Here is a 26,265-nt window from a genome sequence, read left to right as displayed (position 1 = left end):
AAAGGTTCCAAGGCTCTACTCCAGAAATTAAGACCCATTATGTGTGGGCTGGGCACAGGAATATGTTTAAATCCCCCCCCCAGGGTGATTCTGCTGCTGAATTAGGTTTTGGAACCACTTCCATGGGGAAAGGGTAAACTAAACTGGAGAATGCAAAAACCTTTTTTTTTTTTTTTTTTTTTTGAGACAGAGTCTCACCCTGTTGCCCAGGCTGGAGTGCAATGGCGCGATCTCGGCTCACTGCAACCTCCACCTCCCAGGTTCAAGGGATTCTCCTGCCTCAGTCTCCCAAGTAGCTGGGATTACAGGTGCCCACCACTACACCCGGCTAATTTTTTGTGTGTTTTTAGTAGAGACGGAGGTTCACCATGTTAGTCAGGCTGGTCTCGAACTCCTGACCTCAGGTGATCTGCCCGCCTCGGCCTCCCAAAGTGCTCGGATTACAGGCGTGAGCCACCGCGCCCGGCCAGCAAAAACCTTTTCTAAGAGTTAATTTTGCAGGATGGATCCTGAGCTCCTTCAGGTGTTTGATAACATTTTATTTATTTTTTGAGACAGAGTCTCGCTCTGTCACCGAGGCTGGAGTGTAGTGGCGCGATCTTGGCTCACTGCCCCCTCCACCTCCCAGGTTCAAGAGATTCTCCTGCCTCAGCCTCTCGAGTAGCTGTGATTACAGGCGCCCACCACTATGCCCGGTAATTTTTGTATTTTTAGTAGAGACGGGGTTTCGCCATGTTGGCCAGGCTGGTCTCAAACTCCGGACCTCAGGTGATCCACCCGCTTTGGCCTCCCAATACGCTGGGATTACAGGCGTGAGCCACTGCGCCTGGCTGTTTGCTAACATTTTAAAATTTCATCCTTCCTCTTCCTTAACTGGTCTTCCCCTACCCCCCTCAAGACGGGGTCTCTCGCTCTGTCGCCCCAGCTGCGGTGCAGTGGCGTGAACATAGCTGACGGCAGAAGACCTCCTGGGCTCAAACGATCCTCCTGGCTCGTGCTCCCAAAGTACTGGGATTATGGCGTGTGACACCACGCCTGGCGTCAAACGTTTGTCTTTTTATTTATTTTATTTTGTATTTTTTGAGACAGGGTTTTCAATCTGTCGCCCACGCTGGAGTGCAGTGGCACAATTTACGGCTCACCGCAGCCTCGACCTCCCGGGCTCAGGTGATCCTTTCGCCTCAGCCCTGCTAATATCTGGGATCACAGACGTGGGTTTTACCATGTTGCCCAGGATGGTGTCAATCTCCTGGGCTCAAGTGATCCGCCCACCTCGGCCTCCCAAATTGCTGGGATTACAGGCGTGAGCTACCGCGCCCTGCCACAAACGCATATCTTCTAACGTACCATTTCATTTACTTGCTATATTCATTATCTGAATCTTCTCATATTAGAATGTAAGCAGAATAAAGGCAGTGATTTTTCTTTTTACTGGCGATCCTCAGAGCCAAGAATAGTCTGGGACATAGCAGGCCATATAAATGTTTTCGAATGAGTGAATCATCAACGAGTGGATGAAACGATAATGTGGCTAACAGGCAGCAGTAAGGAGGCTGTGTAGAATAAACCCGTAATCCCGATGTTGGCAGTTTGCTTAGAAAGAAAAAGGGAGGCAGTCGGAGAGGGGCACACGTTTTAACAAAATACTGGGGGGAGGAGGAGGAAGGCTAGTTTTTTTTTTGTTTTCAAGTTTCCTTCTGATGTTACTCCCATGCTTCCGGGCACATTACGAGCTCAGTATCTGCCGGAAATCTCCCACCTGGTGGCAACCTACCCTTGCATACACCCCACCCAGGGGCTCCAAGCCTTGCAGCTGAGTAAACACAGAAAGGAGCTCTACTAAGAATGCGCGTCTGCGGGTTTCCGCGCGACCTAGGCGCAGGCATGCGCAGTAGCTAAAGTCACCAGCGTGCGCGGGAAGCTGGGCCGCGTCTGCTTATGATTGGTTGCCGCGACAGACTCCCACCCACCGAAACGCAGCCCTGGAAGCTGATTGGGTGTGGTCGCCGTGGCCGGACGCCGCTCGGGGGACGTGGGAGGGGAGGCGGGAAACAGCTTAGTGGGTGTGGGGTCGCGCAGTTCCTTCAACCAGGAGGTGAGGAGGTTTCGACATGGCGGTGCAGCCGAAGGAGACGCTGCAGTTGGAGAGCGCGGCCGAGGTCGGCTTCGTGCGCTTCTTTCAGGGCATGCCGGAGAAGCCGACCACCACAGTGCGCCTTTTCGACCGGGGCGACTTCTATACGGCGCACGGCGAGGACGCGCTGCTGGCCGCCCGGGAGGTGTTCAAGACCCAGGGGGTGATCAAGTACATGGGGCCGGCAGGTGAGGGCGGGGACGGCGCGTGCTGGGGAGGGACCCGGGGCCTTGTGGCGCGGCTCCTTTCCCGCCTCAGAGAGTGGGCGGTGAGCAGCCTCTCCAGCGCGGAGGCACGGGGGCGGAACGTTGGTGCTTGTGGGGATTCCGCCGTCCCCAGGTTCTGCTTGGCTCCGGAGGGACGCCCCCCTCAGCCCTGAAACCCGGGCCTCTCCAGCCGCCCCGGATCTGAACTTGTGATCACGGAGTGTTTACGTCGTGCCAGGCATTTTAATGCATTGTTCTAGTTCATTTTCCAGCAGTCGCATTCCTCGCCTTGGCCCTACATGTAGCGCTCATTACAAACACGGCCAGAATCTCTTATTAACAAACAGCAGCCAGGAGTGAGATTTAAAATAGACTGGGGGTTTAGGAGACCCTTTTATGACACTCACGTAATTCTGCTCCCACGACGCTCCCATTTATACCGCCGGTCCAGCTAAGGGGCTGGTAATGGAGCGCCGTTGAAGAGCAGTATGATGAAGTGGTCAGGACCAACGGACTCTGGAGCTGGGCTGCTTGGGATCAAGTCGCTGCCCCTCTGCTTATTAACGTGTGACCTTGGGCCAGTCATGGACGCTATCTGCTTCAGCTCAGCATTCAGTGCTCTCCGTCACCCGACCCCATCTATCCAGGATTATCTCTCCCTGGAAAGCTACAAACGTCTCACCCTATGTGGGCCAAATGTTCTGGATAGGCCTAGTTAACCTCTTCTCTCCCTGTTTTCTTTGCGCTTTCTTGCAGCTATGTAGTTATGCTAATGAAAAGAGCATCCTAGGGGGAGTAGAGTTGTGGATTCTAGTCCTGACTAGAGGACTAGTGCAAATGCGATACTCCTGATGAAAAATGTTTCATCCGTTAGATATAAATGTGTTAGGCAGGGTTATGGACACTAGATGAAAAAAGAAATACCTCTACTTTCATAGAGATCAGTATTGGACAGCAAGGCAGAAATAATTACAATTCAAGTTGGAGGCTTATGGAGGTGAGCTTGTAAGAGGTTACAAGAGGCGCCAAGGCAGGATCGCCAAAGACGGAAGACTTTGGAAGAGTCTCATACAACGGAAGAGGCGTTATATGAGACACCAAAGTCCACGTTGAGTCTTGGTGGACTAGAAGTTTGCTAGGGAGAGGGCTTGAAACGAGGTAGATTGGCGTTGCTGGTGTAGAAAAGGAAGGAGAGGAGACTGGCCCAGGTGGGTGGGGTTAGATGACCAAAGGCTTTTCGTGTGGTGTTGAGCTGTTGAAATTTTATGCTGTAGCCAATGAAAAGTCTGAAATTTTTTTTTTTTTTTTTTTTCTGAGACGGAGTCTTACTCTGTCGCCCAGGCTGGAGTTAAGTGGTGTAATCCTGGCTCACTGCAACCTCCACCTCCTGGGTTCAAGCGATTCTCCTGCCTCAGCCACCCGAGTAGCTGAGATTACAGGCACGTGCCACCACGCCTAGCTAATTTTTGTATTTTTAGTAGAGATGGGGTTTCACCCTGTTGGCCAGGCTGGTCTCAAACTCCTGACCTCAAGTGATCCACCCACCTTGGCCTCCCGATGTGCTGGGATTACAGGTATTAGCCACTGCACCTGACCTACATAGATTTTACATAAGACTTTAAAACAGGGCGGGCGCAGTGACTCACGCTTGTAATCCCAGCCCTTTGGGAGGCAGAGGTGGGCGGATCACAAGGTCAGGAGATCGAGACCATCCTGGTTAACACGGTGAAACCCTGTCTCTACTAAAAATACAAAAAATTAGCTGGGTGCAGTGGCAGGTGTCTGTAGTCCCAGCTACTTGGGAGGCTGAGGCAGGAGAATGGTGTGAACCCGGAAGGCAGAGCTTGCAGTGAGTCGAGATTGTGCCACTGCGCTCCAGCCTGGGCAACAGAGCGAGACTCCATCTCAAAAAAAAAAAAAAAAAAAAAAAAGACTTTAAAAAAAATTATAAGAAAGGACAGACCAAGTGCAGTGGTTCGTTCCAGCACTTAGGGATGCCAAGGTGGGAGGATAGCTTGATGCTAGGAGTTGAAGACGAGCCTGTGTAACATAGCGAGACCCATCTCTACAAAAAAATTAAAAAGTTATCTTTAGAACTTACGATTTTTATGTGTAGACTCCATATAAGCAGAGGGTCTATGTTTATTCACTATTTATTACCTTCCATAGTCCCTGCACATATAATAGGTGCTTCATAAACAATTTAATGAATGAATAAATTACTGAGAAAACACTGGAAGTTTTTGGGTTAGCATTGTGTTAGGTGCTTGATATGGTTTGGCTGTGTTCCCACCCTTATCTCATCTTGAATTCCCATGTTTTGTGGGAGGTGCCTGGTGGGACATAATTGAATCATGTGGGCAGGTCTTTCCTGTGCTGTTCTCCTGGTAGTGAATAAGCCTCACAAGATCTGATGGTTTTAAAAACGGGAGTTTCCCTGCACAGGCTCTCTTTGCCTGCCGCCATCCATGTAAGATGTAACTTGCTCCTCCTTGCCTTCCTCAATGATTGTGAGGCCTCTGCAGCCATGTGGAACTGGCTGCAGAGTCATTAAACTTCGTTCTTTTGTAAATTGCCCAGTCTCAGGTATGTCTTTTTTTTTTTTTTTTTTTTTTTTTTGAGACAGAGTCTGGCTCTGTTGCTAGGCTGGAGTGCAGTGGTGCGATCTCGACTCACTGCAGCCTCCGCCTCCCGGGTTCAAACGATTCTCCTGCCTCAGCCTCCCAAGTAGCTGGGACTATAGGTGCATGCCACCATGCCCAGCTAATTTTTGTATTTTTAATAGAGACAGAGTTTCACCGTGTTGGCCAGGATGGTCTTGATCTCTTGACCTAGTGATCTTCCCGCCTCCGCCTTCCAAAGAGCTGGGATTACCTACCCAGCTGGGTATGTCTTTATTAGCAGCGTGAAAACAGACTAAAACAGTAAACTGATACCAATAGAGGGGGATGCAGCTGAAAAGATACCCGAAAATATGGAAGCAACTTTGGAGCTGGGTAACAGGCAGAGGTCAGAGCAGTTTAGAGGGCTCAGAAGAAGACCAGAAAATGTGGGAAAGTTTGGAACTTCCTAGAGACTTGTTCAATGGCTTTGACCAAAATCCTGATAATGATATGGACAATGAAATCCAGGCTAATGTGGTCTCAGATGGAGATGAGGAACTTGTTGGGAACTGGAACAAAGGTGACACTTGTTATGTTTTAATAAAGAGACTGGTGGCATTTTGCCCTGCCCTAGAGATTTGTGGAGCTTTGAACTTGAGAGAAATGATTTTGGGTATCTGGTGGGAGAAATTCCTAAGCAGCAAAGCATTCAAGAGGTGACTTGGGTGCTCTTAAAGGCATTCAGTTTTAAAAGGGAAACAGCATGAAAGTTTGGAAAATTTGCAGCCTGACAATGTGATAGAAAAGAAAATCCCGTTTTCTGAGGAGAAATTCAAGCTAGCTACAGAAATTTGCATAAGTAATGAGGATCCCAATGTTAATCCCCAAGACAATGGGAAAAATGTCTCCAGGGCATGTCAGAGGCCTTCATGGCAGCCCCTCTCATCACAAGCCTAGAGGCCTAGGAGAAAAAAGTGATTTCATGGGCCAGCCCAGGGTCCCCATGCTGTAGTGCAGCCCAGTGACTTAGTGCCCTGCATCCCAGCTGCCCCAGCTGTGGCTGAAAGGGGCCAACCTAGAGCTCAGGCCATGGCTTCAGAGGGTGCAAGCCTGAAACCTTGACAGCTTCCAGGTGGTGTTGAGCCTGCAGGTGCACAGAAATCAATAATTGAGGTTTGAGAATCTCTGCCTAGGTTTCAAAGATGTATGGAAATGCCTGCATGTCCAGGCAGAAGTTTGCTGCAGGGGTGGGGTGCTCATTGAGTTCCTCTGCTAGGGCAATGTAGAAGGGAAATGTAGGGTCAGAGCCCCCACACAGAGTCCCTACTGGGGCACCACCTAGTGGAGCTGTGAAAAGAGGGCTACCATTCTCCAGACCTCAGAATGGTAGATCCACAGACAGCTTGCACCATGTGCCTGGAAAAGCTGTAGACACTTAACGCCATCTGATGAAAGCAACCAGGCAGGGTGCTGTACCCTGCAAAGCCACAGGGGCAGAGCTGTCCAAGGCTGTGGTTGCCCAGCTCTTGCATCCGCATGACCTGGACGTGAGACATAGAGTCAAAGGAGATCATTTTGGAGCTTTAAGATTTGACTGCCATGCTGGATTTTGGACTTGCATGGGCCCTGTAGCCCCTTTGTTTTGGCCAATTTCTCCCATTTGGAATGGCTGTATTTACCCAATTCCTGTACCCCATTGTATCTGGGAAGTAACTAACTTGCTTTTGATTTGACAGGCTCATAGGCGGAAAGGACTTACCTTGTCTTGAATGAGACTTTGGACTGCAATTTTGAATTAATGCTGAAATGAGTTAAGGCTTTGGGGGACTGTTGGGAATGCATGATTGGTTTTGAAATGTGAGGACATGAGATTTGGGAGGGGTCGGGGCAGAATGATATGGTTTGGCTATGTCCCCACCTAAATCCCATCTTGAATTCCCATGTATTGTGGGAGGGACCTGGTGGGAGATAATTGAATCATGGGGATGGATCTTTCCCATGCTGTTGTGATAGTGAATAAGCCTCATGAGATCTGATGGTTTTAAAAACGGAAGTCTACCTGCACAAGCTCTTTCTTTGCCTGCTGCCATCCATGTAAGACATGACTTGTTCCTCCTTGCCTTCTGCCATGATTGTGAGACCTCCCCAGCCATGTGGAACTATAAGTCCAGTAAGCCTCTTTTTCTTCCCAGTCTCGGGTATGTCTTTATCAGCAGCATGAAGTCCAGCTAATACAGTGCTTGAACATGTAATATCTCAAATCTGTAATGTACTTTTTTTTTTTTTTTAAGGAGCAAAGAATCTGCAGAGTGTTGTGCTTAGTAAAATGAATTTTGAATCTTTTGTAAAAGATCTTCTTCTGGTTCGTCAGTATAGAGTTGAAGTTTATAAGAATAGAGCTGGAAATAAGGCATCCAAGGAGAATGATTGGTATTTGGCATATAAGGTAATTATCTTCCTTTTTAATTTACTTATTTTTTTAAGAGTAGAAAAATAAAAATGTGAAGAATTTAATTGTGTTTTAGTATTTTAAGTAGATTGTGATAGTAGAATGGTTTGAGACACTTTAATAGCAATTAGCATGTGGTTTTTAAAAACTTGCAGTTTGGCTGGGCGCAGTGGCTCATGCTTGTAATCCCAGTATTTTGGGAGGCTGAGGCAGGTAGGTTGCCTGAGCCCAGGAGTTCAAGACCAGCCTGCCCAACGTGGTAAAGCCCCATCTCTACTGAAGATAAAAAAATTAAAAAAAATTAGCTGGGGCTATTGGCACACACCTGTGGTCCCAGCTAATCAAGAGGATGAGGTGAGAGGATCACTTGAGCCCAGGAAGTTGAGGTTACAGTTTAACTTTCAGAGGCCAAGGCAGGAGGATTGCTTGAGTCCAGGAGTTTGAGACCACCCTGGGGAATGTAGGGAGATCCCAAATCTATAGAGGGATAGATTAGATAGATAATTTCTGAGGGGAGGGGAGGGGGAGGGCCAGGGAAGGGGAGGGAAAGGGGAGGGGAGGGCAGGGCCAGCAGTAAGGTCATAATAGAGACATGTATCTCTAAGATCCTTATAATAGGTGAGGATGGCCACAAATTAGCGCCACAGATTTGTATTTTTAGTAGAGACAAGGTTTTACCATGTTGGCCAGGCTGGTCTTGAACTCCTGACCTCAAGTGATCCGCCTGCCTTGGCCTCCCAAGGTGCTGAGATTACAGATGTGAGCCACCATGCCCAACCACAAGCATGCATTTATTTATTTATTTATTTATTTATTTATTTATTTTGAGACAGTCTTGCTCTGTCGCCAGGCTGGAGTGCAGTGGCGCCATCTGGGCTCACTGCAAACTCTGACTCCCTGGTTCAAGCTTTTCTCCCGCCTCAGCCTCCCGAGTAGCTGGGATTACAGCTGCATGCCGCAACACCCGGCTAATTTTTGTATTTTTAGTAGAGATGGGGTTTCACCATGTTGGCCAGGACGGTCTCGATCTCCTGACCTCATGATTCACCTGCCTTGGCCTCCCAAAGTGTTGGGATTACAGGCGTGAGCCACAGCACTCAGCCAGTTATTTTTTTATAAGAAAACATTTTATTGGCCAGGCGTGGTGGCTCACACCTGTAATCCCAGCACTTTGGGAGGCCGAGGCAGGCGGATCACGAGGTCAGGAGTTCGAGACCAGCCTGGCCAACATGGTGAAACCCCATCTCTACTAAAAATACAAGAATTAGCCAGGCGTGGTGGTGTGTGCCTGTATTCCCAGCTACTGGGGAGGCTGAAGCAGGAGAATCGATTGAACCCTTGAGGCAGAGGTTGCAGTGAGTTGAGATCGCACCATTGCACTCTAGCCTGGGTGACAGAGCAAGACTTCATCTCAAAAAAAAGAGAAAACATTTTATTAATAAGGTTCATCGAGTTTGGATTTTTCCTTTTTGCTTATAAAATTTTAAAGTATGTTCAAGAGTTTGTTAAATTTTTAAAATTTTATTTTTACTTAGGCTTCTCCTGGCAATCTCTCTCAGTTTGAAGACATTCTCTTTGGTAACAATGATATGTCAGCTTCCATTGGTGTTGTGGGTGTTAAAATGTCCGCAGTTGATGGCCAGAGACAGGTTGGAGTTGGGTATGTGGATTCCATACAGAGGAAACTAGGACTGTGTGAATTCCCTGATAATGATCAGTTCTCCAATCTTGAGGCTCTCCTCATCCAGATTGGACCAAAGGAATGTGTTTTACCCGGAGGAGAGACTGCTGGAGACATGGGGAAACTGAGACAGGTAAGCAAATTGAGTCTAGTGATAGAGGAGATTCCAGGCCTAGGAAAGGCTCTTTAATTGACATGATACTGTTTCATTTAAGGAAAAATAATTTAAAAACTCTTTTTTGTTGTATCTAATTAAAATAATGTTCTGATGTTTACAGAAACTTTGTATATTTAATTGGACATTAGAACAAGCTGTTCGTTGTGTAAGATTTATTTTACCTCAGATCTTTTCTCCCCCCTTTCCTTTCTGTCTTGTGTTCCAAAAGAGTAATTATTACGGTAAATATTACTGTAATTATGGATTTATCAAATAAGATGCAGTTCTTTAGCATTTTTTGATAATTCGAGTGGAACTTTAGCCTGTTATTTTACTATTTGTTTTATTTTAACTAAATTCTGATTGTGTCTTTTTTTTTTTTTTTTTGGGACCGAGTCTCTCTCTGTCGCCCAGGCTGGAGTGCAGTGGTGCGATCTCGGCTCACTGCAACCTCTGCCTCCCAGGTTCAAGCAATTCTTCTGCCTCAGCCTCCCGAGTAGCTGGGATTACAGGTGTGTACCACCACACCCAGCTAATTTTTGTATTTTTAGTAGAAATGAGGTTTCACCATCTTGGCCAGGCTGGTCTTGAACTCCTCACCTCGTGATCCACCCACCTGGGCCTTCCAAAATGCTGGGATTACAGCCATGAGCCACCATGCTCGGCTTTGATTGTGTCATTTGTATAGGCATGTGGTTTATTATTTAGTTATTTCTTTTTTTTTTTTTCTTTGAGGTGGAGTATCACTCTTGGTGCCCAGGCTGGAGTGTAATGGCGTGATCTCAGCTCACTGCAACCTCTACCTCCTGGGTTCAAGCAATTCTCCTGCCCCAGCAGGAGTAGCTTGGGATTACAGGCATGCCCCACCACACCTGGCCAATTTTGTTTTTAGTAGAGACAGGGTTCCACCATGTTGGTCAGGCTGGTCTTGAGCTCCTGACCTCAGGTGATCCTCCCACCTCAGCCTCCCAGAGTGCTGGGATTATAGGCATGAGCCACGGTGCCCAGCCTATTTAGATTTTTTTTTTTTTGAGACTGAGTCTGACTCTGTCACCCAGGCTAGAGTGCAGTGGCACGATCCACGATCTTGGCTCACTGCAGCCTCCACCTTATGGGTTCAAGCGATTCTTCTGCCTCAGCCTCCCAAGTAGCTGGGACTGCAGGCACATGCCACCACGCCCAGCTTATTTTTGTATTTTTATAGAGACGGGGTTTCATCATATTGGTCAGGCTGGTCTCTAACTCCTGACCTTGTGATCCGCCCGCCTTGGCCTCCCATAGTGCTGGGATTACAGGCGTGAGCCACAGCGCCAGGCCTAGATATTTCTTAAGGTATGTATCTCCCAAAGATTCTTTTTGTGGTCCTCAAGTACCATAAGCACCGCTGGAGATAACACATGTGATGGACATTTTTAGCATAGATTGTATCTAAGCAACTTTCCACAAGTAATAGTTCTGTTAAGGGTTGTTATTGTGGCTGGGCGCGGTGGCTCACACCTGTAATCCTGGCACTTTGGGAAGCTGAGGCGGGCGGATCACCTGAGGTCTGGGATTCGAGACCAGCCTGTCCAATGTGCTGAAACCCTGTCTCTACTAAAAATGCAAAGAAAAAAAAAATCTAGCCAAGCATGGTGGCTTGCTCCTGTAATCTAGCTACTTGGGAGGCTGAGGCAGGAGAATTGCTTGAACCTGGGAGGCAGAGGTAGCAGTGAGCCAAGATCGTGTCACCGCATTCCATCCTGGGCGACAGTGAGACTCTGTCTCAAAACAAAAAAAGAGTTGTTACTGTTGGGACTATTTTTTGAAAGCTTTGTGTGAACGTAATTTTATATTTTGATGAAAATTTAGTTTATTGATGTAAAAAGTGTATCAGTACATCATATTATCAGTGTCTTGCACATTGTATAAACATTTAATGTAGGTGAATCTGTTATCACTATAGTTATCAATGTTATAATTTTCATTTTTGCTTTTCTTATTCCTTTTCTCATAGTAGTTTAAACTATTTCTTTCAAAATAGATAATTCAAAGAGGAGGAATTCTGATCACAGAAAGAAAAAAAGCTGACTTTTCCACAAAAGACATTTATCAGGACCTCAACCGGTTGTTGAAAGGCAAAAAGGGAGAGCAGATGAATAGTGCTGTATTGCCAGAAATGGAGAATCAGGTACATGGATTATAAATGTGAATTACAATATATATAATGTAAATATGTAATATATAATAAATAATATGTAAACTATAGTGACTTTTTAGAAGGATATTTCTGTCATATTTATCTCAAAACCTAAACTGTGTATCAATGATATTAAGCTTTTTTTTTTTTTGAGACAGAGTTTCACTTTTGTTGCCCAGGCTGGAGTACAATGGCACGATCTTGGCTCACCACAACCTCTGCCTCCCAGGTTCAAGTGATCCTCCTGCCTTGGCCTCCTGAGTAGCTGGGATTACAGGCATGTGCCACCACGCCTGGCTCATCTTTTTTTGTATTTTTAGTAGAGATGGGGTTTCTCTATGTTGGTCAGGCTGGTCTCAAGCTCCTGAACCTCAGGTGATCTGCCCGCCTTGGGCTTCCAAAGCACTGAGATTACAGGCATGAGCCACTGCGTCCGGCCTATTTTTATAGTTTATGTACTTGGAATTATATAATATATTCTGCCTAGCTTCTTTCATTCAATATTTGTAAGATTTATCCATATTATTGAGTGTAGTTGTGGATTTTTGCATTTATATTTCATCACGAGCATGTCAGAATTTATCCATTTTACTTCCCTTCCGCCCGCCACTGCTACTCTCCCCATTTTACCTTTTTTTTTGTTTTTTTGAGATGGAGTCTCAGAATCTCGCTCTATCGCCCAGGCTGGAGTGCTGTGGCGCGGTCTCAGCTCACTGCAACTTCTGCCTCTCGGTTCAGCTGCACGCCACCATGCCTGGCTAATTTTTGTATTTTCAGTAGAGGGGATTTTGCTATGTTGGCCAGGCTGGTCTTGAACTCCTGACCTCAGGTGATCCACCTACCTTGGCCTGCCAGAGTGCTGTGATTACAGGCGTGAACCACCGTGCCCGACCCCCATTCTAATTTTGATGGACATTTGGGTAATTTTCATTTTTGGCTGTTATAAATACTGCTGCAATTACAGTTAATTTTCACAGTTTTGTTTTTTTTTTTTTTTTGAGGTGAGTTTCGCTCTTGTTGCTCAGGCTGGAGTGCAGTGGTGCGATCTCAGCCCACTGCAACCTTCACCTTCTGGATTCAAGCGATTCTCCTTTCTCATCTCCTAAGTAGCTGGGGTTTACAGGCATGTGCCACCATGCCCAGCTAATTTTTGTATTTTAATTTCACAGTTCTGGAGGCTGGGAAGTTCAGAATTAAGGCACTGGCTGATCTGTTGTCTGGTGAGGGCCCACTTCTTCATAGGTAACCATTTTCTCACTCTAACCTCACAAGGTTGAAAGTGCCTAATTTTTGTGTTTTTAGTAGAGACGGGGTTTCACTATGTTGGCTAGGCTGGTCTCAAACTCCTAGCCTCGAGTCATCCACACGCCTCGTCCTCCCGGAGTGCTTGGATTACAGCATGAGCCACTGCGCCTGGCCCCCATTTTAGTTTTGATGGACAATTGGGTAATTTTCTTTTTTGGCTATTCTAAATAATGCTGCAATTACTGTTAATTTTCACCTTGTAAAAACCATTTTCAAATCTCAAGAGATTAACCTTTAGTTTTCTTGGTTTGGATTGGGAAGGAACACCAAGGAAAATGAGGGACTTCAGAATTTATTTTCATTTTGCATTTGTTTTTTAAAATCTTTAGAACTGGATCCAGTGGTATAGAAATCTTCAATTTTTAAATTCTTAATTTTAGGTTGCAGTTTCATCACTGTCTGCGGTAATCAAGTTTTTAGAACTCTTATCAGATGATTCCAACTTTGGACAGTTTGAACTGACTACTTTTGACTTCAGCCAGTATATGAAATTGGATATTGCAGCAGTCAGAGCCCTTAACCTTTTTCAGGTAAAAAAAAAAAAAAAAAAGTTAAAAATGTTGAATGGTTAAAAAATGTTTTCATTGACATATACTGAAGAAGCTTATTAAGGAGCTAAAATATTTTGAAATATTATTATACTTGGATTAGATAACTAGCTTTAAATGGCTGTATTTTTCTCTCCCCTCCTCCACTCCACTTTTTAACTTTTTTTTTTAAGTCAGAGTCTCACTTGTTCCCTAGGCCAGAGTGCAGTGGCACAATCTCAGCCCACTCTAACCTCCACCTCCCAAGTAGTTGGGATTACAGTTGCCTGCCACCATGCCTGGTTAATTTTTATATTTTTAGTAGGGTTGCGGGGACAGGGTTTCACCATGTTGGCCAGGTTGGTCTCAAACTTCTGACCTTAGGTGATCCTCCCACCTCGGCTTCCCAAAGTGCTGGGATTACAGGCTTGAGCCATCGTGCCCAGCCTACTTTTTACTTTTTTAGAGACTGGGCTTTACTCTATCACCCAGGGTGGAGTGAAGTGGCAAGATCATAGCTCACTGCAGTATTGAACTCCTGGGCTCAAGCGATGTTCCTGCTTCAACCTCATGAGTAGCTGGGTCTACAGGCACAAGCCACCATGCTTGCCTAATTTTAAAATTTTTTCAGAGTTGGAGTTTCACAGTGTTGCCCAGGATGTTCACTCACTCCTGGCTTCAAGTGATTCTTCTGCCTTAGCCTCTAGAGTGGTAGCTCGGATTACAGGCATGAACCACCATGCTCTGCTATTTTTTTTCAAGGCTTTTTTTTTTTTTTTTTTTTTTTTGAGAGACTGGTGTCACTATGTATGCTCCCTAGGCTGGAGTGCAGTGGCTATTCACAGGAAGTGCCATCAGAGTACTACAGCTTCAAACTCCTGGGCTCAAGCACTTCTATCATAGTCTCCAAAGTAGCTGGGACTACGAGTGTGTCTCATTGTGCCTTGCTCTCGAATTGCTTTTTTTTTTTTTTTCTAGTTTCAAGCTATCTATGTAGTATTAGTCCTCACTTTATGAATAATTTTGTATACTACTAATAGCAATTTTTTTTTTTTTTTTTTTTTTTTTTTTTGAGACGGAGTCTCATTCTTGTCGCCCAGGCTGGAGTGCAGTGGTGTGATCTCAGCTCACTGCAACCTCTGCCTCTCCGGTTTGGGCAATTAGCTGGGATTAGAGGCGCCTGCCACCATGCCCAGCTAATTTTTGTATTTTTAGTAGACATGGGGTTTCATCTTGTTGGCTAGGCTGGACTCTAACTCCAGGTGATCTGCCTGCCTCGGCCTCCCAAATTGATGGGATTACAGGTGTAAACCACTGGGCCTGGCCTAGCAATTTAAAATGACATTCTAAGAAGTTTTATGTCTAAATCTGCAGTAAGTGGCTGGGTGACGTGGCTCATGCCTGTAATCCCAACGCTTTGGGAGTCCAGGGTGGGAGGAGACTTGAGGCCAGGAGTTGAGACCAGCCTGGGCAACATAGTGAGACTCTGTCTCTACAAAAGAAAAAATTAGCGGGGCTTAGTGGCGTGCGCCTGTAGTCTCAGCTACTCGAAAGGCTGAAGTGGGAGGATTCCTTGAGCCCCAAGAGTTCTGGCTTGCCATGAGCCAGGATGGCACCACTGCACTCCAGTCTGGGCAATAGAGTGAGACCCTGTCTCAACAAATAAAATAAAACTGTAGTAATTATAAAGTGGTTTTGGCTGGGGGAGAAATGTACAGTTGAACATACGGATTAAGAGGTTGAAAGTTGGTCTTAGGAAGAGGAACTTTTTGTGGAAATTTCTTAATATTTGAAGAATATTATGTTATTGTTCCTCTGTTTTTCATGGCGTAGTAAGGTTTTCACTAACGAGCTTGCCATTCTTTCTATTTTATTTTTTGTTTACTAGGGTTCTGTTGAAGATACCACTGGCTGTCAGTCTCTGGCTGCCTTGCTGAATAAGTGTAAAACCCCTCAAGGACAAAGACTTGTTAACCAGTGGATTAAGCAGCCTCTCATGGATAAGAACAGAATAGAGGAGAGGTATGTTATTCGTTTATACTTTTGTTAGTTTTATGTAACCTGCAGTTACCCACATGATTATACCACTTATTGTAATATGCAGTTTTGCAAGTATATCTTACCATTTAACGGTACAGAGTACATAGTAATAGAGTGGTAATTATTTAGATTGATTAAAGAAGTCATTTTTTAAAATAAGTTTTTTTTTCACTATAAAAGTTTATTTTATTTGAGATGGTATGGTATCGAACATGTTCATATTGTGTGTAATCTTGGGTAAATTACTCAACCTTTATGTCATAGTTTCTTCACCTTTAAAATGACATTAATAAAAGAGCTACTTAATAGGATTATAAGCATGAGATGATTTAATATGCATAAAATACTTACAGTCTGATATATAGGAAGCACTTAACTCTTTATCCTAGAAAAGATTTAAGGTGACCTTAACATATATGTCAGAAAATCTTTAAAATTGTGGAAATAAAAGGTTGTATAATTCTGCTATCCTAAAATTACTAGTATTTCAATATATTTTATTTTAGTCTTTTCTTTTAGATACAAGTTTTAAAACTTTTAAGTGAAGTGTAATGTACGTAAGTACTGCTTGATGAATTTAAGGTGATTTCTAAAGCCAGGTTTGTTGGGGAAGAGGAGTGGGATTTAGTGATTTAGAACCAGAAATTGGGGCTGGGTGCGATGTCTCATGCCTATAATTCCAGCACTTCGGGAGGCCATAGTGGGAGAATTGTTTGTGCCCCGGAGTTCAAGACCAGCCTGGGCAACTCAGTGAGACGCCATCTCTACAAAAGAAAAAAAAAAATTAGCTCAGTGTGGTGACATGTACCTGTAGCCCGAGCTACTCGGGAGGCTGAGGTGGGAATATCACCCTGGCCCAGAAGTTTGAGGCTGCAGTGGGCTATGATTGTGCCACTGAACTCCAGCCTGGGCAATGGAGTGAAACCCTGTCTCAAAAAACAAAAAAAAAAAAGAAATTGAGGCTGGGCACGGTGGCTCACACATATAATCCAGCACTTGGGGAGGTTGAGGCAGGATAATTGCTTGAGCCCAGGAGTTTGAGACCAGTCTGGGCAACAAAATGACACCCCATTTCTACCAAAAAAAAATTGTTTAAAATTAGCTGGGCATGGTGGCATGTGCCTGTGGTCCCAGCTACATGGGAGGCTAAGGCTGGAGGATTGTTTAGCCCAGGAGGTTGAGGCTGCAGTGAGCCATATTCATGTCCCTGCACTCCAGCCTGGGTGACATAGTGAGACGCTGTCTCAAACAAAAATCAACAGGCCAGATGCGGTGGCTCACCCCTGTAATCCCAACACTTTGGGAGGCCGAGGTGGGTGGATTACTTGAGGTCAAGAGTTTGAGACCAGCCCGGCCAACATGGCGAAACCCCATCTCTACTAAAAATACAAAATTAGATGGGCATGGTGGTGTGTGCCTGTAATCCCAGCTACTCTTGAGGCTGAGGCATGAGAATCGCTTGAGTTGGGAGGCAAAGGTTGCAGTGAGCCAAGATTGTGCCACTGCACTCTACCCTGGGTGAGAAACGAGATTTTGTATCAAACAGAGAAACAAAAAAAGACGCCCAAAATCAACAACAACAAAAACGATATTGGAATGATTGGATCCCCAAAGATAAGTGTTTGAGGTGATGGATATCTCAGTTACCCTGATTTAAGTATTATACATTGTATACATGTATTAAAATACTACAAACCCCCAAATGTGTACAATTATGAGGTATCAATAAAAGAGATTGGAAGGACTGGGTAATTTGCAAGTAATTAAGGCAATTTACAATTTTTAATTTTTATTTGTGAATAAGTAGTTATATGTGTCAAAATTCAAAAAGGACAGGTGGATATACAGTGATAAGTCATATCCCCTTCTCTGTCAGCTCCATAAAGAGCCCCTGTCTTGCATGGCTCCAGGGTCACATTTCCTATTGTATTTTGCCACCACCTGCCCTGGGAGCAACAGTGTTAGTTTCTTGAACATCCTTCCAAGCAGAGTCTGGGCCTACACAAGCAAAACAAGTATGTCTATTCTCTCTCCTCTTTAATTTTTTTAAAGGAAGTGATTGATAATTTAACACTCAAGCTATAGGTCATTGGTTATATTTTTAATTTCCAATTTATGGGAATAGAGGAAGTGTCAGTGATCCCCTTCTGGTTTAAGAACTGGAGGATGCATGTGTTTAGACCCTTTAGAAACCTGAAATGTCACCTAATATAATTATCAGAGTAACACTTTTTAGTAAGCAAGCTATCTATCAAAAGTAGGTTTTTGAAGAAGAGGGTAAGGAAAGGTTACTTTCATGGGACATAGCAATAATTTCTAAAATCTAATGGTTTTACAAGACTTGTTCATTAGAAGTAACATCTGTGAGGATGGCTTTATGAGTCAAAATATTATCTGCTTAATACCCCACCTGTAGGGTAAGAAGAAATATTTTTTTCTTGGTGACAATAATTTTTAGCAGCAAGTGGGGAGGGCCTGTGGCTTCCAAGGCCAAACGTTGAAATACCACAGACTAGGAAGAAAAAGATAAACTCCTTATACAGGATTTGTTTGTTTCTTCTTTTTTCTTCATTTTTGTAGAGACGAGGTCTCACTATGTTGCCCAGGCTGGTCTCTCTTTTTTTTTTTGAGCCCGAGTTTCACTCTTGACGCCCAGGCTGGAGTGCAGTAGTGTGATTTTGGCTCACCGCAACCTCTGCCTCCCGGGTTCAAGCGATTCTCCTGCCTCAGCCTTCCTGAGTAGCTGGGATTACAGGCATGCGCCACCACGCCCGGCTAATTTTGTATTTTTAGTAGAGATGGGTTTCTCCATGTGGGTCAGGCTGCTCTTGAACTCCCAGCCTCGGATGATCCACTTGCCTCGGCCTCCCACAGTGCTGGGATTACAGGCGTGAGCCACTGAGCCCAGCCATGCTGGTCTCAAGCAATCCCCACCCACCTCAGCTTCCTAAAGTGCTGGCATTACAGGTGTGAGCCCCCGTGCCCAGCCTGTTTCTTATAATTATTCCTCTTTCTCAACTCTGTCTGCTGTGGTACCTCATGCTTCCTAGTTTAAGCCTTCTTGGGAGTTCTCAGGAGAAATCTGTTATCTCCCTTACTGAGCATTTCGGATTGATCTTCCTTCCAGGTTACATATAAAACCAAGTTTTTTTTGGTTCTTTTTTTTTTTTTTCTTTTAAAAGAAATGAGATTTTGTCATGTTTAGCCTGGTTTCAAACTCCCAAGCTCAAGTAATCCACCTTCCTTTGCCTCCCAAAGTGCTAGGATTACAGGCATGAACCACTACACCCGATCTGTACTGTTCATCTTTCCATTCACTAAAACCTACTTGCAACTATGAGCATATGTTATTGCCATCTAGAAATGAGTTTCTAGGGATTTGTTCCTTTTTGTACTTTATTTAAACAGTCGAATTAGAAATTATTATTATTATTATTTATTTTTTGAGATGGAGTCTTGCTCTGTTGCCCAGGTTGGAGTGCAGTGGCGTGATCTCGGCTCACTGCAACCTCCACCTCCTGGGTTTAAGCAATTCTCCTGTCTCAGCCTCCCGAGTAGCTGGGACTACAGGCATGTACCACCACACCTGTCTAATTTTTATATTCTTAATAGAGACAGGGTTTCACTATTTTGGCCAGACTGGTCTCGAACTCCTGACCTCAGATGATCCACTCACCTTGGCCTCCCAAAGTACTGGAATTATAGGCGTAAGCCACCGTGCCCGGCTGAAATTATTTATAATAAGCAAGGCATGGTGGCTTGTGCCTGAAGTCCCAGCTACTTGGGAAGCTGAGGCAGGAGGATCACAGGTTCAAGTCCACCCTGGGAAAATAGTGAGAACCTTCCCTATCCCCAGTCTTCAAAAAAGAAAAAAATTTGCTGGAGAAGGTCACACAATGCTGATAGGTCCCATTGTGCTTTCATGCTTTCTAGTTTTCAATGATAACTGGTTGTTACTTTTATTGTCTGACTCATTATAGTGACCAACTCCCGATTTTTTACTTTCCCTTAAGCCTTCAGCTATCTCCTACCTCTAAGCAGATGATTTCTTCCTTAACACTTAAAACCTCAAAATTTATCTGTACTTCCACTCTTTTACTCTCTGGCTCTTTCTCAGAAGAAGAAATAACACTTTTATTTCTTTTCAAAGCCAACCTTTCCATACTTTACGTGGAGACATATTTCTTTTTTTTTGTTTTGTTTTTGTGAGTGGAGTCTCACTCTGTCGCCTGGTCTGGAGTGCAATGGCGCAATCTCCACTCAGTGCAACCTCTGCCTCCCAGGTTCAAGCGATTCTCCTGCCTCAGCCTGCTGAGTACCTGGGATTACAGGTTAGCACACCACACCCGGCCAAGTTTTGGGTTTTTAGTAGAGACAGGGTTTTGCCATGTTGGCCAGGCTGGTCTGTAACCCCTGACCTCCCGATCCGCCCGCCTCAGGTGCAAGCCACCGCGCCCAGCCCTAATGTAGCAATCTTAATTAGAAATATGTCTCTGGCTGGGCGCGGTGGCTCATGCCTATAATCCCAGCACTTTGGGAGGCCAAGGCGGGCGGATCACCTGAGGTCAGGAGTTCAAGACCAGCCTGACCAACATGGAGAAACCCTGTCTCTATTAAAAATACAAAATTAGCTGGGTGTGGTGGCATATGCCGGTAATCCCAGCTACTCAGGAGGCTGTGGCAGGAGAATCGCTTCAACCTGGGAGGCAGAGGTTGCGGTGAGCCAAGATCTCACCATTGCACTCCAGCCTAGGCAACGAGCAAAAGTCCATCTCAAAAAAAAAAAAAAAAGATCGCTATGTTAATCTTTTTTATTTATTTATTTATTTTGAGACAGAGTCTCACACTATTGCCAGGGCTGGAGTGCAATGGCATAATCTTAGCTCACTGCAACCTCCGCCTCCCGGGTTCAGGCGATTCTCCTGCCTCAGCCTCCTGAGTAGCTGGGATTACAGGCGCCCGCCACCACGCCTGGCTTATTTTTTGTGTTTTTTAGTAGAGACGGGGTTTCACTACGTTGGCCAGGCTGGTCTTGAACTCCTGACCTTGTGATTTGCCCACCTCAGCCTCCCAAAGTGCTGGGATTACAGGCGTGAGCCACCGTGCCTGGCTTATGTTAATCTTATTTTATATAAAAAGAAATAATATTAAACTAGAAGGCAATAAAAATGCCAAATTCAATACACAAATTATTTTGTCAGCATTTCCACAAGAATAAACTATTTTATATGCTAACATATGTTCAATGTTCCTTACAGAATTCTGACATTAAAAATGAAAAATTACCAAAGCTTCAAATGAATCTATAAATGGACAAAAGAAAAAGCTTAAAAGGATAAAGAGCAACACTCCAAGTGCATGTATAAACATAAGGGACTTAAGTCTTGGGACTTAACCTTTTTAAAAATCTTTAGGCCTAGCACAGTATTTGCTATTTAATGTATCAAATGGGTGGTTTTGACTTCATTAATCCATATATAGGACAGATGAAAAAAAGAATTATAGACTTGTAACTACAGTTCTTTAGGAACCATATTTGCTCTCAGTCTTTTAAATATGCTGTCAGGCAATTCCAGTCAGCACTTTTGAAAAAAACCTACCTACCTACCTACCTATCTATCTTTCTATCTAGAGACTGAGTTATAAGACTAGCTAGTTTTTGTATTTTTTGTAGAGACAGGATTTCATCATGTTTTCTAGGCTGTTCTTGAACTCCCGGGCTCAAGCCATCCACCCGCCTCAGCCTCCCAAAGCGCTGGGATTACAGGCATGAGCCACCATGCCCAACCAATTCCAGTCAGCTCTTAAAATGAAAGCCTAGAAATGGTAGGGTTAAAGAGGGGACAGAATGTTGATTTTAAAATACCTGAATTTGGCCAGGTGCAGTGGCTGTAACCCCAGCACTTTGGGAGGCCAAGGTGGCCGGATTGCCTTGGCCTGCCTCAGCCTCCCAAAGTGCTGGGATTACAGGTGTGAGCTCAGGAGTTCGAGACCAGCCTGGGCAACACAGTGAAACCCCTTCTCTAGTAAAATACAAAAAATTAGCTGCGTGTGGCGGCGTGCACCTGTGGTCCCAGTTACTTGGGAGGCTGAGGCAGGAGAATTGCTTGAACCTGGGAGGCAGAGGTTGCAGTGAGCTGAGATTGCACCACTGCACTCCAGCCTGGGCAACACAGTGAGACTCTGTCTCCAAAAAAAAAAACCCCAAGAATTTGATTAATTCTGTTGGAATTTTAAGGGTTAACTGATCCCCAAAATGACTCAGCTGTATGCAATTTAATGCAATATTAATTCGCATGTTGACTCTCAGAATTGCATACAGCTGAGTCATTTTATTGAGTAGGATTGATAAGTATACTATGTTATGCCAACAGTAACTGTGATACTTCTAAAATTATGATTTTTAAATTGGCATTGTCACAGAAACAGCAGAGTAGTTGTTTTTTTCTTTAAGCTTCTTTTAGCCAGAAACATAAACTGAAACTGCAATTATTACTGCAATAGTATGTTGAATAGACTTGTGAAACTAGCAATTTATTAGGCTTTTAATGATATGTGGACCAAAGGCTGAGGGAGCTGTGCTGTGTGTATGTTGCTTTGTGCTTTGTTTTTTAGAAGCTTGTCGTTTCTTTGCCATTTTACTTCTTTCTTTTTTTTTGAGACGGAGTCTTGCTCTGTCCCCCAGGCTGGAGTGCAGTGGCGCAGTTTCCGCTCACTGCAAGCTCCGCCTCCTGGGTTCACTCCATTCTCCTGCTTCAGCCTCCCAAGTAGCTGGGACTACAGGCGCCCACCACCACGCCCGGCTAATTTTCTGTATTTTTTAGTAGAGATGGGGTTTCACCATGTTACCCAGGATGGTCTTGATCTTCTGACCTTGTGATCTGCCCGCCTCGGCCTCCCAAAGTGCTGGCATTACAGGCTTGAGCCACCACGCCTGGCCCATTACCCATTACTTCTTTCTTAATGTTACATTCTCTCTCCCTCTTTTTTTTTTTTTGTTTTGTTTTTTGAGACGGAGTTTCGCTCTTGTTGCTCAGGCTGGAGTGCAACGGTGCCATTTTGGCCCACTGCAACCTCTGCCTCCCAGGTTCAAATGATTCTCCAGCCTCAGCCTCCCAAGTAGCTAGGATTACAGGCACCTGCCACCACGCCCAGCTAATTTTTGTATTTTTAGTAGAGATGGGGCTTTGCCATGTTGGCCAGGCTGGTCTTGAACTCCTGACCTCAGGTGATCTGTCTGCCTCAGCCTCCCAAAGTGCTGGGATTACAGGTGTGAGCCACTGCACCCAGTCCTTAATGCTACTTTATAGGTGAAAATTGTGAAATAACTTAAATTTCATTTTAATTAAAGTTAATTTTTGGGAAATTAATGAAAGGTTGACATTTTATTCTTTTGAATATTGCAGTTGTTATTTGGGTTTAAACTGGGGGGCTTAGGAAGGAAAGAAGCCTGATGGTTGTTTCTGAATTTTCTGAAAATTATGTTTGATATGCTGTATATGAAATCCAGCTTGGAGAGAATATGTCCATTGTTAAGGAAAAATTAATAAAGATTTGATCTAGATAAGGCATTCCAATCATTTGGAAGTGGTTTGAGTATCTTTTTTTTTTTTTTTAATTTGAGACAGAGTCTTGCTCTGTGGAGTGTAGTGGCACAATCTTGGCTCACTGCATCCTCCACCTCCCGGGTTCAATCAAGCAATTCTCCTGCTTCAGCCTCCCGAGTAGCTGGGATTACAGGTATGGGCTACCATCCCCAGCTAATTTTTTTTTTTGGATGGAATCTTGCTCCCGTCGGGCAGGCTGGAGTGCAGTGGTGTGATCTCAGCTCACTGCAACCTCCACCTCCCAGTTTCAAGCGATTAAGTGATTCTCCTTCCTCAGCCTCCCGAGTAGCTGGGATTACAGGCGTGTGCCACCACGTCGCCACCACGTCTGGCTAATTTTTGTATTTTTAGTAGAGACAGGGTTTCACCATGTTGGCCAGGCTGGTCACCAACTCCTGACCTCAGGTGATCCACCTGCTTGGCCTCCCAAAGTGCTAGGATTACAGGTGTGAGCCACTGTGCCTGGCTTAAGTTTTGTATTTTTAGTAGAGACGGTGTTCCACCATGTTGGTCAGGCTGGTGTCAAACTCCTGACCATGCGATCCGCCTGCCTCGGCCTCCCAAAGTGCTGAGATTACAGGCGAGAGCCACCATGCCCGGCCTGTTTGAGTATCTTTTAAAACCAGTAAGGACAAACTAGAGGTGTCAGCTCTCTTCATGGGCTTTGGAGAAACAAGACAAAAAGGAAAGAGATGTTTCGCTGGGCGCGGTGGCTCACTCCTGTAATCCCAGCACTTTGGGAGGCTGAGGACAGCGGGATCACCCGAGGTCAGGAGTCAAGACCAGAGCCATTGCACTCCAGCCTGGGCAACAAGAGCACAACTTTATCTCAAAAAAAAAGAAACAGGAAAGAGATGTTTTGATTTTTTAAGTCTATAGTGTTCTGTTCTTACTCTACAGCACTTAGCAGTAGTCCATCTATCCACCTTGTTTGTTCTTTACAACAAAACCCCATTGGTTCTCTCTTACCAAGTTTGCTTTATTCTTGGTTTATCCTTTGTAAGATGTGAAAGGGATATGAAGAGCAAATAGGAAGTGTTACTCTTGCTGCTTGAGAGAAAGCTGTTTTACAATTTGTTGGCAAACAATTTGTAAAAGTACAACAAAAGTATGCATTTTTGGCTTCTTATTTATGTTTTATCATTGCTATATCTCATAATTTGTGTTTTTTTAAAATAACTTTTTATTTGAAAAGCACTACAGGGTCACGTCATGTTTTTAAAAAATAAATTAAGAAGGTAAACACCCCTACTTCTACTTTACCTCTAGTCCTAGTCTATGGTGGTAATCAGTGTTAACAGTTTAGTTTGTGTTCTTACCCTTCCAGGGGTTTTTTTTCTCTATGTATACAGATATATACATTTTTAAAAACATAGTTAACACTTAAAAACAATATGGGATCGTATTAGGAATACAATTTGTATTCCTTCCCAACAGTATTTACAGTTTTTTTCCATTTCACTATGTATCTATTTATAAATTTTTTATTTCTAATAATTTCTCTTGAATAGGTGAGACATCATATAGTATAAAATTCAGTAGAAAATCAGTTTTTCAGAGGTACAAAATTGGCTGACTTTGCACAGACTCCTTTCAGTTCACAGGTAGGGATGCACAGCCACCTCTTCCACCGAGGAGAGGAAAGGATATGTGTGCCTGTGGGCTCTTCAACTCTGTTGATTAGTTATGATTTATTTTCTGGTCAGTTTGAGGGGAAACAGTGATAAAATACTGGGAACAGGGAAGAAGCATAAGATTATTATTGTGTTTTTTTTTTTGAGACGGAGTCTTGCTCAATTGCCCAGGCTGGAGTGCAGTGGCGTGATCTTTGCTCACTGCAAGCTCCGCCTCCTGGGTTCATGCCATTCTCCTGCCTCAGCCTCCCGAGTAGCTGGGACTACAGGCGCCCGCCACCACGCCCTGCTAATTTTTTTTTTGTATTTTTAGTAGAGACAGGGTTTCACCATGTTAGCCAGGATGGTCTCGATTTCCTGACCTCGTGATCCGCCCGCCTCGGCCTCCCAAAGTGCTGGGGTTATAGGCGTGAACCACCGCGCCCAGCTTTAAACTTTTTTTTTTTTTTTGAGACAGAGTCTTGCTCTGTCGCCCAGGCTGAAGTGCAGTGGCGCGATCTCGGCTCGCTGCAAGCTCCGCCTCCCAGGTTCACGCCATTCTCCTGCCTCAGCCTCCTGAGTAGCTGGGATTACAGGCACCCGCCACCATGCCCAGCTAATTACGGGACCTCGCTCTGTCGCCCGGGCTGGAGTGCAGTGGCACAATCTCGCTCACTGCAATCTGGCAAGTGATTCTCCTGCCTCAGCCTCCAGAGTACCTGGGACTACAGGTGTGTGCCGCTACGCCCAGCTAATTTTTGTATTTTTAGTAGAGATAGGGTTTCGCCATGTTGGTTGGCCAGGATGGTCTCCATCTCTTGACCTCGTGATCCGCCCTTCTCGGCCTCCCAAAGTGCTGGGATTACCGGTGTGAGCCACCTCACCTGGCCTTCCTACTTTATTAAGATAACTAAGGGATTTCTGTGATTGTTAGGATTCAAATTTCTGTGAGCATAAGAATCAAGCTGTGTGCATAATAATTGCATGGGATTTCACAGCTGGGCCCCATTCCCAGGGATTTTGTATTATCTACCTCCAAGTGATTTTGATGCTGGTGATCCTTGGACCAGACTTGGTGAAGCTCAATGCTTAGCTAGGAAAGCCCCAAAAATTTGCTTTATTGGATTGTGTAATTTGACTACATCCATTGTTTCTTTTTTCAAATGTAGAGTTATATGCCACAAAAATATTTTCTGTAGCAGTAGGCATCCTAATTAATCTCGATGTTTGTTTATAGCCCCATTGATGGGGCTATAAACTTGGCAGCAAATTGTTTTCCCACTAATTTGGCATTTTCCATAAAAAACACTTATCTGTTGTTAGCTGCCTAGACGTTAGCTGGACATGGTTTAGGTTACTTTTCTCTTAAAAAGTAAATTTTAATTCAAGTTCCTTTAAGCCAGCAGTCTCAACCTGGGGCAGTTTTTCCCTCCAGGGGACATTCAGCAGTGTCTAGAGACATTTTTGGTTGTCATGCTGAGGAAGAGAGTGTACAGTGGGTAGAATCCAGGGATGCTGTTAAGCATGGAACAGCCCCTTACAACAAAAAATTATGTAGCCTAAAATGGCAGTGTTGCCAAGATTGAGAAATTATGCTTTAAATGTGTTTTTATATATGGCCATTTTGTGTTTACTCTGGAGATAACATGCTTTTCCTCATATAACATGCTTGATAAACATTTTGGTAACACAGGAATTGTAAATGCTGGTGATGTCAGTAAATAGTTAAGAAATTTAGGGCTGTGCGCGGTGGCTCACGCCTGTAAT

At 44.5% G+C, this 26,265-nt stretch overlaps 1 protein-coding gene across 3 annotated transcripts in view; it reads left to right on the top strand.

Moving 5' to 3' along the window:
* The first annotated feature begins 1,989 nt into the window (after positions 1 to 1,989).
* MSH2 (mutS homolog 2) overlaps positions 1,990 to 26,265 on the top strand; it is a 127,725-nt gene continuing 103,449 nt past the window's right edge. For 2 of the 3 annotated variants that reach the window (XM_055108003.2, XM_055108004.2), the window contains exons 1-6: positions 1,991 to 2,322; positions 7,235 to 7,389; positions 8,928 to 9,206; positions 11,251 to 11,397; positions 13,092 to 13,241; positions 15,127 to 15,260. In XM_055108003.2, coding sequence (XP_054963978.1) covers positions 2,112 to 2,322; positions 7,235 to 7,389; positions 8,928 to 9,206; positions 11,251 to 11,397; positions 13,092 to 13,241; positions 15,127 to 15,260 — 1,076 coding nt within the window. In that variant the 5' untranslated portion in view covers positions 1,991 to 2,111. Of the gene's footprint in view, positions 2,323 to 7,234; positions 7,390 to 8,927; positions 9,207 to 11,250; positions 11,398 to 13,091; positions 13,242 to 15,126; positions 15,261 to 26,265 lie in introns of all 3 variants that reach the window. The other variant, XM_003822678.5, reaches the window with a different exon arrangement.

This window comes from Pan paniscus, chromosome 12 (genome assembly GCF_029289425.2).
Source record: "Pan paniscus chromosome 12, NHGRI_mPanPan1-v2.0_pri, whole genome shotgun sequence".
Lineage (NCBI taxonomy): Eukaryota > Metazoa > Chordata > Mammalia > Primates > Hominidae > Pan > Pan paniscus.
The sequence above is the reverse complement of the archived record's forward strand: the minus strand, read 5'-3'. Positions and strand labels throughout refer to the sequence as shown.